Raw genomic sequence first — 21,434 nt, forward strand, 5'->3', positions numbered from 1 at the left:
GGATCCCAGTTTGTGTCTAATGTGAAAATGCTCTTCTAGAGCTTGTAGTCTTGCTGCCTCAGGGTTGTTCTAGAGCTTGTAGTCCTGCTGCCTCAGGGTTGTTACGGGTCTAAGTTTCTGCCCCCAGAATGCTGATCTAGCCGATAGGGTTAGCCAGCATCAATTTACAGAGTTCTTTTCTCTGGCTCCATATTTCACTCTTTCACTTCACCCTTCTCCAAGCCTCTCCAAACCTGCTCGTACTCTGACCTACTGCGCTTTCCCTCCCTTCTCACGCTCTCTCCATCTCTCACCGCAGGTTCCACCTCTCCGCAACCAGGGGCCACCTGGACTGTCTCAATCTCATCCTGGGCCACAGCGTTGACCTCACAGCCACCGATGCCACCGGTGAGAGAAAGACTGATGAAGTTCATGGTTATACATTTACATGTTAGTCATTAAGCAGACACTCTTATCCAGAGAGACTTGCCTTCCTCTCCATCTTAAATAAGCATGCCCCTTTCAAGAAATTTAGAACCAGGAACAGATATAGCCCTTGGTTCTCCCCAGACCTGACTGCCCTTAACCAACACAAAAATATCCTGTGGCGTTCTGCATTAGCATCGAACTGCCCCCGCGATATGCAACTTTTTAGGGAAGTTAGAAACCAATACACACAGGCAGTTAGAAACGCCAAGGCTAGCTTTTTCAAACCAAAATTTGCTTCGTGCAACTCCAACTCTAAAAAGTTCTGGGACATTGTAAAGTCCATGGAGAATAAGAACACCTCCTCCCAACTGCCCACTGCACTGAGGATAGGAAACTCTGTCACCACCGATAAGCCCACTATAATTGAGAATTTCAATAAGCATTTTTCTACGGCTGGCCATGCTTTCCACCTAACTACCCCTACTGCATTCAACAGCACTGCACCCCCCACAGCTACTCGCCCAAACCTCCCCCATTTCTCCTTCTCCCAAATCCATTCAGCTGATGTTCTGAAAGAGCTGCAAAATCTGGACCCCTACAAATCAGCTGGGCTTGACAATCTGGACCCTTTCTTTCTAAAATTATCTGCCGAAATTATTGCAACCCCTATTACTAGCCTGTTCAACCTCTCTTTCGTGTCGTCTGAGATTCCCATAGATTGGAAAGCAGCTGCTGTCATCCCCCTCTTCAAAGGAGGTGACACTCTTGACCCAAATTGCTACAGACCTATATCCATCCTACCCTGCCTTTCTAAGGTCTTCGAAAGCCAAGTCAACAAACAGATTACCGACTATTTCGAATCCCACCGCACCCTCTCCGCTATGCAATCTGGTTTCAGAGCTGGTCATGGGTGCACCTCAGCCACGCTCAAGGTCCTAAACGACATCGTAACCGCCATCGATAAGAAACAATACTGTGCTGCCGTATTCATTGACCTGGCCAAAGCTTTTGACTCTGTTAATCACCACATCCTCATCGGCAGACTTAGTAGCCTTGGTTTCTCAAACTATTGCGTCGCCTGGTTCACCAACTACTTCTCTGACAGAGTTCAGTGTGTCAAATCGGAGGGCCTACTGTCTGGACCTCTGGCAGTCTCTATGGTGGTACCACAGGGTTCAATTCTTGGGCCAACTCTTTTCTCTGTATACATAAATGATGTCGCTCTTGCTGCTGGTGAATCTCTGATCCACCTCTACGCAGACGACACCATTCTGTATACTTCTGGCCCTTCTTTGGACACTGTGTTAACAACCCTCCAGACGAGCTTCAATGCCATTCAACTCTCCTTCCGTGGCCTCCAACTGCTCCTAAACACAAGTAAAACTAAATGCATGCTCTTCAACCGATCGCTGCCTGCACCTGCCCGCCCATCCAGCATAACTTCTCTGGACGGTTCTAACTTAGAATTTGTGGACAACTACAAATACCTAGGTGTCTGGTTAGACTGTAAACTCTCCTTCCAGACTCACATCAATCATCTCCAATCCAAAGTGAAATCTAGAATTGGCTTCCTATTTCGCAACAAAGCATCCTTCACTCATGCTGCCAAACATACCCTCGTAAAACTGACCATCCTACCAATCCTCGACTTCGGCGATGTCATTTACAAAATAGCCTCCAATACCCTACTCAACAAGCTGGATGCAGTCTATCACAGTGCCATCCGTTTTGTCACCAAAGCCCCATATACAACCCACCACTGCGATCTGTATGCTCTCGTTGGCTGGCCTTCACTTCATAATCGTCGCCAAACACATTGGCTCCAGGTCATCTACAAGACCCTGCTAGGTAAAGTCCCCCCTTATCTCCGCTCACTGGTCACCATAGCAGCACCCACCTGTAGCACGCGCTCCAGCAGGTATATCTCTCTGGTCACCCCTAAAGCCAACTCCTCCTTTGGTCGTCTCTCCTTCCAGTTCTCTGCTGCCAACGACTGGAACGAACTACAAAAATCTCTGAAACTGGAAACACTTATCTCCCTCACTAGCTTTAAGCACCAGCTGTCAGAGCAGCTCACAGATCACTGCACCTGTACATAGCCCATCTATAATTTAGCCCAAACTGCTACCTCTTCCCCTACTGTATTTATTTATTTTATTTATTTTGCTCCTTTGCACCATATTATTTATATTTGAACTTTGAACTTTCTTCAAACTACAAATCTACCATTCCATTGTTTTTCTTGCCATACTTTATTTATTTTGCCACCATGGCATTTTTTTTTGCTCTTACCTCCCTTATCTCACATCATTTGCTCACATTGTATATAGTCTTATTTTTTTTTTCTACTGTATTATTGACTGTATGTTGTTTACTCCATGTGTAACTCTGTGTTGTTGTATGTTGTCGAACTGCTTTGCTTTATCTTGGCCAGGTCGCAATTGTAAATGAGAACTTGTTCTCAACTTGCCTACCTGGTTAAATAAAGGTGAAATAAAATAAAAATAAATAAAACATTTAGCAGACACTCTTATCCAGAGAGACTTACATGTTAGTCATTTAGCAGACACTCTTATCCAGAGAGACTTACATGTTAGTCATTTAGCAGACACTCTTATCCAGAGAGACTTACATGTTAGTCATTTAGCAGACACTCTTATCCAGAGAGACTTACATGTTAGTCATTTAGCAGACTCTCTTATCCAGAGAGACTTACATGTTAGTCATTTAGCAGACTCTCTTATCCAGAGACATTTACATGTTAGTCATTTAGCAGACTCTCTTATCCAGAGAGACTTACATGTTAGTCATTTAGCAGACACTCTTATCCAGAGAGACTTACATGTTAGTCATTTAGCAGACTCTTATCCAGAGAGACTTACATGTTAGTCATTTAGCAGACTCTCTTATCCAGAGAGACTTACATGTTAGTCATTTAGCAGACTCTCTTATCCAGAGAGACTTACATGTTAGTCATTTAGCAGATGCTCTTATCCAGAGAGACTTACATGTTAGTCATTTAGCAGACACTCTTATCCAGAGAGACTTACATGTTAGTCATTTAGCAGACACTCTTATCCAGAGAGACTTACATGTTAGTCATTTAGCAGACACTCTTAACATGAGACATTTACATGTTAGTCATTTAGCAGACTCTCTTATCCAGAGACACTTACATGTTAGTCATTTAGCAGACACTCTTATCCAGAGAGACTTACATGTTAGTCATTTATCAGACTCTCTTATCCAGAGACATTTACATGTTAGTCATTTAGCAGACTCTCTTATCCAGAGACTTACATGTTAGTCATTTAGCAGACTCTTATCCAGAGAGACTTACATGTTAGTCATTTAGCAGACTCTCTTATCCAGAGAGACTTACATGTTAGTCATTTAGCAGACTCTCTTATCCAGAGAGACTTACAGTAGTGAGTGAATACATTTCTGTACTGGTCCCCCATAACCCTGGCATTGCAAGCACCTATGCATGGTGCGGTACAGAACAGTCCATAGGAGAGCATTAATCAATAGCATGATCATGTCCACAAAGCCCATCTTTGGTGAAATCTTTCTAAGGGATGTTGATTAAGGCAGCCTCTTCCAGAACACAAATATACTGAACAAAAATATAAAAGCAACATGCAACAATTTCATTGATTTTACTGAGTTACAGTTCATATGAGGAAATCAGTCAATTGAAATATATAACTTAGGCCCAACTCTATGGATTTCACATGACTGGGAATACAGATATGCATCTGTTAGTGACAGATACCTTACAAAAAATGGGCTCATCACTGTATTTTTGTCCATTCAAATTGCCATTGATAAAATGCAATTGTGTTCGTTGTCTGTAGTTTATGCCTGCCCATACCATAACCCCACTGCCACCATGGGGCACTCTGTTCCCAATGCTGACATCAGCAAACTGCTGGCCCCCACAACGCCATACACGTGGTCTGAGGTTGTGAGGCCGGTTGGACGTACTGCCAAATGATCTAAAACGTTGGAACAGCTTATGGTAGAGAAATGAACATTCAATTATCTGGCAACAGCTCTGGTGGACATTCCTTCAGTCAGCCTGTTAATTGCACATGCCCTCAAAACTTGAGACGTCTGTGGCGTTGTTACAAAACTGCACATGTTAGTGGCCTTTTATTGTCCCCAGCACAAGGTGCACCTGTGTAATGACCATGCTGTTTAATCAGCTTCTTGATATGCCACATGTGTAATGACCATGCTGTTTAATCAGCTTCTTGATATGCCACATGTGTAATGACCATGCTGTTTAATCAGCTTCTTGATATGCCACATGTGTAATGACCATGCTGTTTAATCAGCTTCTTGATATGCCACATGTGTAATGATCATGCTGTTTAATCAGCTTCTTGATATGCCACACCTGTCAGGTAGATGGATTATCTTGGCAAAGGAGAAATGCTCACTAAGAGGGATGTAACCAAATTTGTGCAACAAATTTGAGAGAAATAAGCTTTTTGTGCATGTGGAACATTTCTGGGATGTTTTCTTTCAGCTCATGAAACATGGGACCAACACTTTACATGTTGCGTTTATATTTTTGTTCAGTTTGTTCAGTTTTTGTTCAGTTCAGAAGATATTGATTTTGTGTATTGCTGATCTCTTGAGTTTTTTTCTTGCAGGTAAAAACGCCCTTCATCTAGCTTCCAGAAATGGCCAGTCGCTTTGTGTGCAGAAGCTATTGCAGGTACAGTCACTTAAAACAATGGCCTCCATTCGCATTAACTTACCTGTGTGATCTGTGCATTATGAAACGGATCTCTGAAGGAAATGTGCTGCAACATGTACTTTTGAGGCTTAGTTGCCAGGTGTCAGGGTGCTTTCAGATTAAATCTAGTCCTGGACTAAAAAACATACACAATGGACATTCCCCATTGGAAGTTAATATTCATTAAGATACGCTACATGACCAAAAGTATGTGGACACCCTTTCAAATGAGTGGATTCAGCTATTTTGGCCACACCCGTAGCTGACAGGTGTATAAAATAGAGTGCATAGACAATGCAATCTCCATAGACAAACATTGGCAATAGAATTTCCCGTATTTGAAGAGCTCAGTGAATTTCATCGTGGTACCGTCGTAGGATGCCACCTTTCCAACAAGTTAGTTTGTCATATTTCTGGTCTGCTTGAGCTGCCCTGGTCAACTGTAAGTGCTGTTATTGTGAAGTGGAAACATCTAAGAGCAACAACGGCTCAGCTGCTAAGTGGTAGGCCACACAAGCTCACAGAAGGATTGTCGAGTGCTGAAGCACACAGCCCCTAAAAATCACCTGTCCTCGGGTTGCAACACTCCCTACCAAGTTCCAAGCTGCCTCTGGAAGCAATGTCAGCACAATAACTGTTTTTCGGGAACTTCATGAAATGGGTTTCCATGGCCGAGCAGCCGCACACAAGCCTAAGATCACCATGCGCAATGCCAAGCGTCAGCTGGAGTGGTGTATAGCTCACCGCCATTGGACTCTGGAGCAGTGGAAACGTGTTCTCTCTGGAGTGATGAATCACGCTTCACCATCTGCCAGTCCAACAGACGAATCTAGGTTTGGCGAATGCCAAGAGAACGCTACCTGCCTGAATGCACAGTGTCAACTGTAAAGTTTGGTGGAGGAGGAATAATGGTCTGGGGCTGTTTTTCATGGTTTAGGCTAGACCCATTAGTTCCAGTGAAGGGAAATCGTACCGCTACAGCATACAATGACATTCTAGATAATTCTGTGCTTCCAACTTTGTGACAACCGTTTGGGAAGTTTCATCATGACAATGCCTGTGTACAAGCAAGGTCCATACAGAAATGTTTAGTCGATCGGTGTGGAATAACTTGACTGGCCTGCACAGAGCCCTGACCTCAACCCCATAGAACACCTTGGGGATGAATTAGAACGCTGACTGCGAGCCAGGCCTAATCGCCAAAAATCTGTGCTCGACCTCACTAATGCTCTTGTGGCTGAATGGAACCAATGCCCACAGCAATGTTCCAACATCTAGTGGAAAGCCTTCCCAGAAGAGTGGAGGCTATTATAGCAGCAAAACGCCATATTAATGCCCATGATTTTGGAATGAGATGTTTGATGAGCAGGTGTCCACATACCTTTGTTCCACTGGATATCATAAGGTGAATGCACCAATTTGTAAGTCGCTCTGGATAAGAGCGTCTGCTAAATGACTTAAATGTAAATGTAATGTGGTGTACATGTCTTGGAAACCGGTCCATAATGTTCAAGGAGCATTACCATTACTTCTCTCCCAGTTATTTGAGGAATAACATTTTGTTGGCTTTACTCGCCAGACAGCAGCTGCAGTGATATTGAAACATGTTTGAAATATATTTGATCTGTTTACAGTGACTAAATTGTGCCATTGTAGGCTGTATGGTTGTTTGAGAACGCTGTTTTTGTTTGGCATCGCCCCTGATAGGGCAACAGTCGCCTCTGATAGGGCAACAGTAGCAGCCTGTTGAGTTGCAATTAATTTATGTGTTTACAATAAGGCCCTGTGATCAAACAAGCCACCGGCCACATTAAGTGCCGCCCCCCCTGAAAGGAATGGCAGCTTACCAGCGGGGGTGTTGGTCGTGTTGACAAGGCTGCCCTCTCTCAAACCATGCCGTCATCGCGCTCGACATAGAAACCCAACTCCTGGGCCGAGGGGAAAATCCTACTTGCCCCCCGACCCCCACTAGAGGTATAGAATTCCAATCCCCCCCACCCCTCCCTTAGCTGTTATCTGACCTGGCTACTCGTTTTGGGACCTTGTTGCTAGAGAGAGCAGGGGTTTTCTAGTGGGCCCTGAGAAGGCCTGAGTTAGGAGACCTTAAAGGCCTGCTGTTGGCATTGAGCCTTTAACAGCTCTCTTGGCTGTCAATGCTACAGCATTATTGTCAGCCTCTGTCTGGCTGACTGTCTCTGTCTGTCTGACTGACTGTCTCTGTCTGTTTGACTGACTGTCTCTGTCTGTGTGAGATGATATCACAGTGAACACTACGTTGATAGCCTTACGTGGCCCTGCTGCAGAGACTTATCCAATTGGAGATGCAGACACCAGGAAGATTCTGTCACTTTGATGCCATCCTCAACGTCGGGACTCAAACGGGATTGAAACGAGTGACAAATTGTGAAAGGACTCGATGCTTTCGTCTCGTTATATAACAAAGCTACACCAAAACATTTCTCCCCTGAATGTTGCCATCCCGTTGTATAAAAATAGACCTAAGTGATTGCTCCCACAGTGTTCTTTTGAGCGATGCAAGCAGAAATGTAAGAGGAGTTTTGTCAGGGTGTTTGGCTCATTGGTTTTTAAGAGACGTATGACATTTAAGATTATTTGTGTGGTTTTGCAGCACAACTGTCCTGTGGGGAATGTGGACTTGCAGGGGAGGACAGCTCTACACGACGCTGGTGAGAAGCAGTTTGGATCCTTCTCCTCTCCCCTCTGTCATTACAGTAGATGCTTTTTACTTCTCTGCTTTCTCTAATTTGGTGTAATGAGCTACCCAAGAGATCCTAATGAACACTGGCAGACCGACGTACACACCAGAGTCGGTACAGAGATGTGCTTTCAATAGACGATTGATGACCCAATGCAGTATTACACTTTATGACATTCACTTCACATACTATCATGACAGGTTCCTGATAGATTGATAGGAACATGATAGATTGATAGGAACATGATGCAAAGATAGGAACATGATAGATTGATAGGAACATGATAGATTGATAGGAACATGATAGATTGATAGGAACATGATAGATTGATAGGAACATGATAGATTGATAGGAACATGATGGAAAGATAGGAACATGATAGATTGATAGGAACATGATAGATTGATAGGAACATGATGGAAAGATAGGAACATGATGGAAAGATAGGAACATGATGGAAAGATAGGAACATGATAGATTGATAGGAACATGATGGAAAGATAGGAACATGATAGATTGATAGGAGCATGATAGATTGATAGGAACATGATAGATTGATAGGAACATGATAGATTGATAGGAACATGATAGATTGATATGGAAAGATAGGAACATGATGGAAAGATAGGAACATGATAGGAACATGATGGAAAGATAGGAACATGATAGGAACATGATGGAAAGATAGGAACATGATGGAAAGATAGGAACATGATAGGAACATGATGGAAAGATAGGAACATGATAGATTGATAGGAACATGATGGAAAGATAGGAACATGATAGATTGATAGGAACATGATGGAAAGATAGGAACATGATGGAAAGATAGGAACATGATGGAAAGATAGGAACATGATAGGAACATGATGGAAAGATAGGAACATGATAGATTGATAGGAACATGATGGAAAGATAGGAACATGATAGGAACATGATGGAAAGATAGGAACATGATAGATTGATAGGAACATGATGGAAAGATAGGAACATGATAGGAACATGATGGAAAGATAGGAACATGATAGATTGATAGGAACATGATAGATTGATAGGAACATGATGGAAAGATAGGAACATGATGGAAAGATAGGAACATGATGGAAAGATAGGAACATGATAGGAACATGATGGAAAGATAGGAACATGATAGATTGATAGGAACATGATGGAAAGATAGGAACATGATGGAAAGATAGGAACATGATAGATTGATAGGAACATGATAGATTGATAGGAACATGATGCAAAGATAGGAACATGATAGATTGATAGGAACATGATAGATTGATAGGAACATGATAGATTGATAGGAACATGATAGATTGATAGGAACATGATAGATTGATAGGAACATGATGGAAAGATAGGAACATGATGGAAAGATAGGAACATGATAGGAACATGATGGAAAGATAGGAACTTGATGGAAAGATAGGAACATGATAGAATGATAGGAACAAGATAGGAACATGATAGGTTCCTGATGGGTTGATAGGAACATGATAGGAACAAGATAGGAACATGATAGATTGATGGGAACATGATGGGTTGATAGGAACATGATAGGATCATGATGGGTTGATAGGATCATGATGGGTTGATAGGATCATGATGGGTTGATAGGATCATGATGGGTTGATAGGATCATGATGGGTTGATAGGATCATGATAGATTGATAGGAACATGATGGGTTGATAGGATCATGGGTTGATAGGATCATGATGGGTTGATAGGAGCATGATGGGTTGATAGGAACATGATGGGTTGATAGGAACATGATGGGTTGATAGGAACATGATGGGTTGATAGGAACATGATGGGTTGATAGGAACATGATAGCTTGATAGGAACATGATAGGATCATGATGGGTTGATAGGATCATGATGGGTTGATAGGATCCTGATGGGTTGATAGGATCCTGATGGGTTGATAGGATCATGATGGGTTGATAGGATCCTGATGGGTTGATAGGATCCTGATGGGTTGATAGGATCCTGATGGGTTGATAGGATCATGATGGGTTGATAGGAACATGATGGGTTGATAGGAACATGATGGGTTGATAGGAACATTATAGGAACAGGTGGGTTGATAAGAACATGATGGGTTGATAGGAACATGATGGGTTGATAGGAACATGATGGGTTGATAAGATCATGATGGGTTGATAGGAACATTATAGGAACATGATGGGTTGATAGGATCATGATGGGTTGATAGGATCATGATGGGTTGATAGGAACATGATGGGTTGATAGGAACATGATGGGTTGATAGGATCATGATGGGTTGATAGGATCATGATGGGTTGATAGGAACATGATGGGTTGATAGGATCATGATGGGTTGATAGGATCATGATGGGTTGATAGGATCATGATGGGTTGATAGGATCATGATGGGTTGATAGGATCATGATGGGTTGATAGGATCATGATGGGTTGATAGGATCATGATGGGATCATGATGGGTTGATAGGATCATGATAGATTGATAGGAACATGATAGATTGATAGGAACATGATAGGAACATGATGGGTTGATAGGATCATGATGGGTTGATAGGAACATGATGGGTTGATAGGAACATGATGGGTTGATAGGAACATGATAGATTGATAGGAACCTGATAGGATCATGATGGGTTGATAGGATAATGATGGGTTGATAGGATAATGATGGGTTGATAGGATCATGATGGGTTGATAGGATCATGATGGGTTGATAGGATCATGATGGGTTGATAGGAACATGATGGGTTGATAGGATCCTGATGGGTTGATAGGATCCTGATGGGTTGATAGGATCCTGATGGGTTGATAGAATCATGATGGGTTGATAGGATCATGATAGATTGATAGGAACATGATAGGAACATGATGGGTTGATAGGATCATGATGGGTTGATAGGAACATGATAGATTGATAGGAACATGATAGGATCATGATGGGTTGATAGGATCATGATGGGTTGATAGGATCATGATGGGTTGATAGGAACATTATAGGAACAGGTGTGTTGATAGGATCATGATGGGTTGATAGGATCATGATGGGTTGATAGGAACATGATGGGTTGATAGGATCATGATGGGTTGATAGGATCCTGATGGGTTGATAGGATCCTGATGGGTTGATAGGATCATGATGGGTTGATAGGATCATGATGGGTTGATAGGAACATGATAGGATCATGATGGGTTGATAGGATCATGATGGGTTGATAGGATCATGATGGGTTGATAGGATCATGATGGGTTGATAGGATCATGATGGGTTGATAGGATCATGATGGGTTGATAGGATCATGATGGGTTGATAGGATCATGATGGGTTGATAGGAACATGATGGGTTGATAGGAACATGATGGGTTGATAGGAACATGATGGGTTGATAGGAACATGATGGGTTGATAGGAACATGATGGGTTGATAGGAACATGATGGGTTGATAGGATCATGATGGGTTGATAGGATCATGATGGGTTGATAGGAACATGATGGGTTGATAAGATCATGATGGGTTGATAGGAACATGATTGGTTGATAGGAACATGATAGGAACATGATGGGTTGATAGGAACATGATGGGTTGATAGGAACATGATGGGTTGATAGGAACATGATAGATTGATAGGATCATGATGGGTTGATAAGAACATGATGGGTTGATAGGAACATGATGGGTTGATAGGATCATGATGGGTTGATAGGATCATGATGGGTTGATAGGAACATGATAGGAATATGATAGGTTGATAGGAACATGATAGATTGATAGGAACATGATGGAAAGATAGGAACATGATGGGTTGATAGGAACATGATGGGTTGATAGGATCATGATGGGTTGATAGGAACATGATAGGAATATGATAGGTTGATAGGAACATGATAGATTGATAGGAACATGATGGAAAGATAGGAACATGATGGGTTGATAGGAACATGATGGGTTGATAGGAACATGATAGGAACATGATAGATTGATAGGAGCATGATAGATTGATAGGAACATGATAGATTGATAGGAACATGATAGATTGATAGGAACATGATGGAAAGATAGGAACATGATGGGTTGATAGGAACATGATGGGTTGATAGGAACATGATAGGAACATGATAGATTGATAGGAGCATGATAGATTGATAGGAACATGATAGACTGATAGGAACATGATAGATTGATAGGAACATGATGGAAAGATAGGAACATGATGGAAAGATAGGAACATGATGGAAAGATAGGAACATGATAGGAACATGATGGAAAGATAGGAACATGATGGAAAGATAGGAACATGATAGGATCATGATGGGTTGATAGGAACATGATGGGTTGATAGGAACATGATGGAAAGATAGGAACATGATGGAAAGATAGGAACATGATGGAAAGATAGGAACATGATGGAAAGATAGGAACATGATGGAAAGATAGGAACATGATGGAAAGATAGGAACATGATAGGAACATGATAGGTTCCTGATGGGTTGATAGGAACATGAAATGAACTGTGGAATTTGACAGTATAGGTTGTGTCAAGGTCGATTTTCACTCGCACAAACATTTCCATCGGGGCGGGTGCTTGGTCGAGGCGAAGAACATTTAATAGGCTAAAACGCTAATTAACGCTGAGCTACAGTATATCCCCTGAAGACACGTCTGCTCTTCAGTAATATGATCAGATTTTCTGGAATGTGCTCCACTTCCGATGCTTGAAGAGATGATTTACTCTGATAGAAGTGGCCTGTCAATACTACGAGCCCAATATGGGCTGAGCAAAGTCCTTTAAGGCAAATATGAACACAAGCACCCCATTCTGTGTCTTTGTAGTGCTGTACAACAAAACCTCCAGTACATTGGAATCACATGTAGATTCACCTGTTGCACACACGTTTATCCTTACCCTACCTCTGCATGCGAGATGTAAACGTGCCAGGGTGAACGCGTGCTGCACAGGATTGATTTCTCATTACTATACCAGTCCAATACTGAGCTCTGTGTTCATTACTATACCAGTCCCATACTGAGCTCTGTGTTCATTACTATACCAGTCCAATACTGAGCTCTGTGTTCATTACTATACCAGTCCCATACTGAGCTCTGTGTTCATTACTATACCAGTCCAATACTGAGCTCTGTGTTCATTACTATACCAGTCCCATACTGAGCTCTGTGTTCATTACTATACCAGTCCCGTACTGAGCTCTGTGTTCATTACTATACCAGTCCCATACTGAGCTCTGTGTTCATTACTATACCAGTCCCGTACTGAGCTCTGTGTTCATTACTATACCAGTCCCGTACTGGGCTCTGTGTTCATTACTATACCAGTCCCGTACTGAGCTCTGTGTTCATTACTATACCAGTCCCGTACTGAGCTCTGTGTTCATTACTATACCAGTCCCGTACTGAGCTCTGTGTTCATTACTATACCAGTCCCCAGTCCCATACTGAGCTCTGTGTTCATTACTATACCAGTCCCATACTGAGCTCTGTGTTCATTACTATACCAGTCCCGTACTGAGCTCTGTGTTCATTACTATACCAGTCCCGTACTGAGCTCTGTGTTTCATTACTATACCAGTCCCGTACTGAGCTCTGTGTTCATTACTATACCAGTCCCGTACTGAGCTCTGTGTTCATTACTATACCAGTCCCATACTGAGCTCTGTGTTCATTACTATACCAGTCCCATACTGAGCTCTGTGTTCATTACTATACCAGTCCCATACTGAGCTCTGTGTTCATTACTATACCAGTCCCATACTGAGCTCTGTGTTCATTACTATACCAGTCCCGTACTGAGCTCTGTGTTCATTACTATACCAGTCCCGTACTGAGCTCTGTGTTCATTACTATACCAGTCCCGTACTGAGCTCTGTGTTCATTACTATACCAGTCCCATACTGAGCTCTGTGTTCATTACTATACCAGTCCCATACTGAGCTCTGTGTTCATTACTATACCAGTCCCATACTGAGCTCTGTGTTCATTACTATACCAGTCCCATACTGAGCTCTGTGTTCATTACTATACCAGTCCCATACTGAGCTCTGTGTTCATTACTATACCAGTCCCATACTGAGCTCTGTGTACATCATTTTGATGGCAAGATCCTGGAATTATTCAGGCACTGTTGTCCGTTTGCTTGATGGTGTGAAATAATGATGGTTTATCTTTGTGTGTCCAAGTGATGGCAGGCTGCTCCTCTAGCGTCAAACTACTGTGTGACAGCGGGGCCTCTGTAAACGCAAGTGATTTTGTGAGTATTGATGTCCAATTCATTCACACCTATTGATCTATAGTGTAGAAAAGTCAACATTTTATTTTGTAAGTTGGGTCACTTGCACAGCAATTCAATTGAAAATCTCTCACTGTCTTGATTGTGATAAAAATATATATTTCAATGCACTTGTACTGCCAGGGTTTAGGTTTTGTGAGAAGAATACCGTTGTGGTGGGAAATATGAACACGCAGTCACACATACATTCTGTCTCTTTATAATGCTTTACAACAACTCCAATACACTGCAATTATTCATCACATATAGATTACACCTGCTGCTCTGTTTATCCTTAACGGACTACTGTAGTAGTGAGATCATCATCACAGCCGTGAATCACTAGCTCTGTTCTCTCTGTTCTTTCTGTCTGTGTGTGTGTGTACTGCAGGATGGGCGGACACCTCTGGTGCTGGCTACCCAGATGTGCCATCCACACATCTGCCGGCTGCTGTTGGAGCGAGGGGCCGACATCGCCATCCGTGACAAACAGAACAAGTAAGCTGGTCCACCCAGGGTCCGCAAAGCATCACAGCTAGCTACTAAATGAAATGTATTCAAAGCTTCACTTGTTATTTATTCACTTACAGTGTGTGTTGATGGGGTTCAGTTGCAGTGTGTGTTGATGGGGTTCAGTTGCAGTGTGTATTGATGGGGTTCAGTTGCAGTGTGTGTTGATGGGGTTCAGTTGCAGTGTGTATTGATGGGGTTCAGTTGCAGTGTGTGTTGATGGGGTTCAGTTGCAGTGTGCGTTGATGGGGTTCAGTTGCAGTGTGCGTTGATGGGGTTCAGTTGCAGTGTGCGTTGATGGGGTTCAGTTGCAGTGTGCGTTGATGGGGTTCAGTTGCAGTGTGCGTTGATGGGGTTCAGTTGCAGTGTGCGTTGATGGGGTTCAGTTGCAGTGTGTGTTGATGGGGTTCAGTTGCAGTGTGTGTTGATGGGGTTCAGTTGCAGTGTGTGTTGATGGGGTTCAGTTGCAGTGTGTGTTGATGGGGTTGAGTTGCAGTGTGTGTTGATGGGGTTGAGTTGCAGTGTGTGTTGATGGGGTTCAGTTGCAGTGTGTGTTGATGGGGTTCAGTTGCAGTGTGTGTTGAACGGGGTTCAGTTGCAGTGTGTGTTGAACGGGGTTCAGTTGCAGTGTGTGTTGAACGGGGTTCAGTTGCAGTGTGTGTTGATGGGGTTCAGTTGCAGTGTGTGTTGATGGGGTTCAGTTGCAGTGTGTGTTGATGGGGTTCAGTTGCAGTGTGTGTTGATGGGGTTCAGTTGCAGTGTGTGTTGATGGGGTTCAGTTGCAGTGTGTGTTGATGGGGTTCAGTTGCAGTGTGTGTTGATGGGGTTGAGTTGCAGTGTGTGTTGATGGGGTTGAGTTGCAGTGTGTGTTGATGGGGTTGAGTTGCAGTGTGTGTTGATGTGGTTCAGTTGCAGTGTGTGTTGATGTGTCAGTGATGCATCTGTCTGGCCTCTATAGACTTTGTGCTTTGTAGCCTACTCTTCAATGCATTTCATTATGGATGCAATTCAATTATTCATATATCTCTGTGCGTGTGTCCAGGACTGCTCTGACCCTGGGCTGTGAGTATGCCTGTAAGGACGCGGTGGAGGTCCTTCTGAAGAGCGGCGCCGACGTGACGGCCGTGGACAGCTTTGGCCACGACAGTTTTCACTACGCCCGCCTCAGCAAGAACCAGGATCTGGTCAACCTTTTCAAGACCTACCTCGACAACGTCACCAAAGGTCAGAGCACGGCTGTGTCCCGATTTGACCCGTAGGACCTATGACCTATGCCCTAGGCACTCCTGTAGATGTGCTTTTCACCCTGTGTGAGGGCTGCCCTGTAGACAAAGGCCACATTTAATTTTCCTTTTTAAACTGTCAGCAATTTTCAAAACTGTGAAACGTGTTTAATCGACATCAAATACTATAATCATCGTCCATGCCTGGCAGGGGGAGGGAGGGTTTGATGTTTTTCTGTATCTTTCAAATGAGAACTTGATGTTTTCTTAGCCTCAGTAGGGGGGAGACAGGAGCAGCTAGCCCACAATGAAGAGGTTCTGAGATGTTTCTATCTGCAGTATAAGCTGTAACTCAGCCCGTGCCTCAGAAATACAGAAACCACAGGAGACTGCCGATAACACCCATTCAACCAGAAGATCAAAAGAGAGCAAGGAAAAAGTAAAAATAACATGGCTATTGAAAAGCACCAGGTTAAGAAGTCATGCTGCAGAGAAAGTAAAGTTATACACAGAATGAAATGGACTGGGGGAAATTTGCAGCAAAGGTGAAAAATAGGATTGTGCTTTTAGGGAAGGTAACCTGAGTTCAAGTGTGTCAGCTTTCTTCTTTCAGAGGGAATTTATGGTTGTTCATTCAGCGCGGCGTGTGGCTTTGCAGAGTGTTTTAATGTGTGTTTTTATCAAGGCTATGTGAAATAGAGTGCATAAAATGTCCCCAACAGATCTCCTTCACATGAACCTTGTGTATAGAGCCATGCTTTTATCAAAGGCCCACTCAGCTAGAACCCTAGGTAAAGGGCCCACTCAACTAGAACCCTAGGTAAAGGGCCCACTCAACTAGAACCCTAGGTAAAGGGCCCACTCAACTAGAACCCTAGGTAAAGGGCCCGCTCAACTAGAACCCTAGGTAAAGGGCCCGCTCAACTAGAACCCTAGGGAAAGGGCCCACTCAGCTAGAACCCTAGGTAAAGGGCCCACTCAACTAGAACCCTAGGTAAAGGGCCCACTCAACTAGAACCCTAGGTAAAGGGCCCACTCAACTAGAACCCTAGGTAAAGGGCCCGCTCAACTAGAACCCTAGGTAAAGGGCCCGCTCAACTAGAACCCTAGGTAAAGGGCCCACTCAGCTAGAACCCTAGGGAAAGGGCCCACTCAACTAGAACCCTAGGTAAAGGGCCCGCTCAGCTAGAACCCTAGGGAAAGGGCCCGCTCAACTAGAACCCTAGGGAAAGGGCCCGCTCAGCTAGAACCGTAGGTAAAGGGCCCGCTCAGCTAGAACCCTAGGTAAAGGGCCCGCTCAACTAGAACCCTAGGTAAAGGGCCCGCTCAACTAGAACCCTAGGTAAAGGGCCCGCTCAACTAGAACCCTAGGTAAAGGGCCCGCTCAACTAGAACTCTAGGTAAAGGGCCCGCTCAACTAGAACCCTAGGTAAAGGGCCCGCTCAACTAGAACCCTAGGTAAAGGGCCCGCTCAACTAGAACCCTAGGTAAAGGGCCCGCTCAACTAGAACCCTAGGTAAAGGGCCCGCTCAACTAGAACCCTAGGTAAAGGGCCCGCTCAACTAGAACCCTAGGTAGAGGGCCCGCTCAACTAGAACCCTAGGTAAAGGGCCCGCTCAACTAGAACCCTAGGTAAGGGCCCGCTCAACTAGAACCCTAGGTAAAGGGCCCGCTCAGCTAGAACCCTAGGTAAAGGGCCCGCTCAACTAGAACCCTAGGTAAAGGGCCCGCTCAACTAGAACCCTAGGTAAAGGGCCCGCTCAACTAGAACCCTAGGTAAAGGGCCCGCTCAACTAGAACCCTAGGTAAAGGGCCCGCTCAACTAGAACCCTAGGTAAAGGGCCCGCTCAACTAGAACCCTAGGTAAAGGGCCCGCTCAACTAGAACCCTAGGTAAAGGGCCCGCTCAACTAGAACCCTAGGTAAAGGGCCCGCTCAACTAGAACCCTAGGTAATTTGCATCTAATCAAATTCCATTCTTTAGCACTTTAGTCTACATTTGTCACAAACTTGAATTGCCTGTTCTTCTAGTATCTGGTGCAGCATCAGCCATTTACCCTACTTAACAATTATCTTGTTGTGGCAAATTGATGTCCTTGGTTTGTGGGAGGCAGCTTTAGATGGCTTCATCGGATTTCTCCAACACCTGTTTGTTTTCACGCTCAGTGCTCATTTGAAATTGGTTTCTCATCAAGTCTTTAATCATCATTACTCTGGCATAATTGCTTTTTTTGCATAAAGTCTTTATGCCCGTGTGAAAGTACTGTCCTTGTATCACTTCATTTCAACTTCTCTCCTCAGTCTCCTGAAAGACTTGGTTATGAGAAAACACATTGTATAGATGAAATCATAAACGATATGAGTGACGGGCTGCTCTGACGTGTGTAAGCGGACCCTTTAATTGTTTCTCATTGTATCCACAGCAAAAGAAGCTGCCAAGATGGAGCAGAAGAAGCGACAGGTAACAACGCAGCACTCACTTTAATTGCCAACCTTCATACTGATTTCTGTGCATGGAGATGAACTATCAGATTTAAAACAACACACATCTCCACAGAAAAGATCTCCTAGGCCCTAGGGCAATGCCTCTTTCCTGCTATGTTGCCTTTTGAGCTGTTGATTAGACTGTAGTTGTTATTATTGAGCTGTGAATTCATTGTTTTAAAGGTGAGACGGCTCATAGGCTTACCAAAGGTTTGATGTGAGCTCCATCAAGCAAATAGGATGGGGTTTTATTATTGATTCTGTTAACACTTCCTCATCAAGGCACTTCCTGGGTCATGTGTTCTGTATACATGGATTGATAGATGGTATCTGTGAGTTCTGAACGAGCCGATCCCAACAATACTTCTTAAGTTCAGTTTCTGCTCTATTGAATCTGACCACATTCACCACTCATTGATTTAATATTGAATCTGACCACATTCACCACTCATTGATTTAATATAGAGACGGTCACAAGTGTTTTTACAAAATCACTGTTGTGTTGAAGCTGTTTGCTTAGTGGTGTATTATCATACAGTAAACAGTGAGTTATCATGTTTTAAACTGTTTCCTGTGGAGGCCAAGTGACTCACACTCTGACATTGTTGGACATTACTGCCACCTAGTGATGAGATGGATAATCGTAGTTCATTCCCTAATGTCACCACCACCAGAGATGCTGTATATAAGGAAATCTCTTACTCTGCTACCACTAGCCATTTGCCCCCCCCCCCCCCCCCCCGGTCAATCATGGCTAAATGATAACCTGTGTGTCCACAGCACTCAGTGGAGATGACTGAACAGGCCGAAGCCAACGTGAGGGTGAGTACAATTGTTTTTCTCTGCGTACATTCAATATTGAATTTGATAGGCTGGCTACATTGAGTTTGACCTCGTAGTCCTTTGTGATGGACAGGGATGTAATTACCCAGTCTGAATGTATGAGGACATTAAGCAAGATGTACCCAGCAGTATATAGGGGAATCTATAGGCTGGCCTGAGCATCAGCGTGACATGATTCTACAATGTCCAGGATAATAGAAGGTACTAGTGAATTTATATTTACTATTGGATCTAATTAAACAGATCTATAGATGTTTTCAACTCAGCGGTTACTGTCCTCCCTGAGATTGGAAGGTTGGGGTTCGATCCCAGGTCAAGTCATACCAAAGACTCTAAAAATGGACCTGATGCCGCTCTGCTTGGCACTCAGCATTAAGAAGATGGATTGGGGGTAAAGGCGTCCATATGCTTCCCAGCTGAAACAATTCGGGAAGAGTTTGTGCATATGTTATATTTTGTGCCGTTTTTGTTCGTTTTGGACTTCGGTGAGGGTTTTTTCGGCTGTTCGGGCACACACAGTGTTTTCTAGAGGCAAGCCAAGTTCGGAGCCGAGGTCTACGCCACTTCGTCGGTGATTGGTCAACAGTAGGGGTTCTTCAATGAGAGACGACTCGTTTTCATACACATTTTTTCATTGAGAAATATTACACCAAATATCTTAGATGTAAAATTGCGTGACTATGATCTTCTCGGCAAAAACGTCAAAATGAATTTCTTCAGATATCTTAGATTAATTCTATTTTCAGTAAGTGTATACTGGCTACGGCATCTCAAAATGGACAAACAGTACTATTGCTGCGTTTTTCTCATTTTTAAAGCGAATGTCTTTTAAGAGAGTATACAAGCAACTCTCGTTGGGTTCGGGTTGCCGAGTTCAGCTAGGCGCCAGCCGAACCGAGGCATGCTGACGCGTTAAGGCCCTGTGGGCTGTTCTGGCTTGGAGAAGGGTTACTTAGAGATTTGTGTGATTTGACTTGTAAATGGATTGTGACTTGTAATGGTGTGTGATGTTTGTCAGGACCTGGAGAGACAGAACGAGAGCCAGCAGGAGACTCTGAGGAAGTTTCACCTGGAGCAGAGGGCTCTGATGGACAAGGTCAAACTACTGCAGCAGCAGCTCAGTCAGGTACACACACACACACACACAGAGAGAAAGTAGTGTAGACAACTTCTAGACTAACACGGAAAGTCACTGAGAAGAGAATCAAACAGTTTGTGCTTCAAGAAAAACATAAGAACTTGGACGGTGACAGGCACTATATATGGTAATGAGTTGTTTGTCACACCCTCTGATACTTAACTTGTAATCCTCTATATCCTGTGCAGGAAAAACATACAGTGGAATGCATCCATAAAGAGGTAAGGACAGCCACATAACTCAATTGTTTGGGGTGGGAAGAAAAAATGGAACGTTTTACCTATAGATTAGAGAGAGGAATTAGCATGCCTGTTTGTTTGTGGATGTGTGGATGTTTGTGATAATTTGGAAAGATTTGATTGGATACCATGCCATAGCTGTATTCATCTGAAAGTTAGTGTCCTCAAATGCAACTAAAGTTGCAAGGCTGTTGATCTGCTCTAAAGCTCCACGTTGTTTTTGTGCTGAATTAGAGGGAACAGCTGAAGCTCTTACTGAGTGCCAAAGACAGGGAGGAGGGGGCTCGGGCCCCGGAGACTGTCAAGGTTCAGCTCAGGAGCCACATGGTGAGGGACCACAGCCAAATGCCAACCCTGTTACAGCATATGAAATCATCATGGGGTTTTACATAATAATAATAATAATAAGAGCTCTTGCTTAGGTTATGCGTGAATGTGAACAAAGTTCTATGTGTTTTCAGGGGGACTACTCTGGCCAGTCTGTTATCAAAGGTGAGTGAGCTCTCTTTAAATTTGACATATCAGAGAATAAGAGATGCAATCAGAGGACCTGAATTAAAAAATACCTCTTCTGAATCATCTCTGTATTTGATCTGGCAGGAAAAGACAATGTCCTCGTCAAACAATCTCACAGCCTGGATTCAGCGCAGGTAAACCTGACTTCTTCGTTTTTCTAGAGCATTATGGCCCGCAATGAAAAGGTAACTGTCATGAAGTATGAAACACACACAGACCATATCTGCTGTGTATTCTGCTGTGTAGTCCAGTCAGCAACCATGAGCTTATCAGCTCTCTGACAGCCAAATAAACGGCTGAATTCTCATTTCGTCC

General features: G+C 43.5%; 1 protein-coding gene across 1 annotated transcript in view; it reads left to right on the forward strand.

Annotated features, from left to right (window-relative positions):
• Window positions 1-298: 298 nt before the first annotated feature.
• LOC115183751 (uveal autoantigen with coiled-coil domains and ankyrin repeats protein-like) overlaps window positions 299-21,434 on the forward strand; it is a gene marked incomplete at its 5' end in the record, with an annotated part of 30,393 nt that continues 9,257 nt past the window's right edge. Inside the window, 13 exon segments of the mRNA XM_029744846.1 lie at window positions 299-387; window positions 5,070-5,134; window positions 7,785-7,842; window positions 14,079-14,149; window positions 14,559-14,665; window positions 15,720-15,901; window positions 18,323-18,360; window positions 19,164-19,205; window positions 20,245-20,352; window positions 20,553-20,585; window positions 20,838-20,930; window positions 21,065-21,095; window positions 21,204-21,253. Of these exon segments, the coding sequence (XP_029600706.1) occupies window positions 299-387; window positions 5,070-5,134; window positions 7,785-7,842; window positions 14,079-14,149; window positions 14,559-14,665; window positions 15,720-15,901; window positions 18,323-18,360; window positions 19,164-19,205; window positions 20,245-20,352; window positions 20,553-20,585; window positions 20,838-20,930; window positions 21,065-21,095; window positions 21,204-21,253 (967 nt within the window).

The sequence above is a fragment of the Salmo trutta genome, unplaced genomic scaffold (genome assembly GCF_901001165.1).
Source record: "Salmo trutta unplaced genomic scaffold, fSalTru1.1, whole genome shotgun sequence".
Lineage (NCBI taxonomy): Eukaryota > Metazoa > Chordata > Actinopteri > Salmoniformes > Salmonidae > Salmo > Salmo trutta.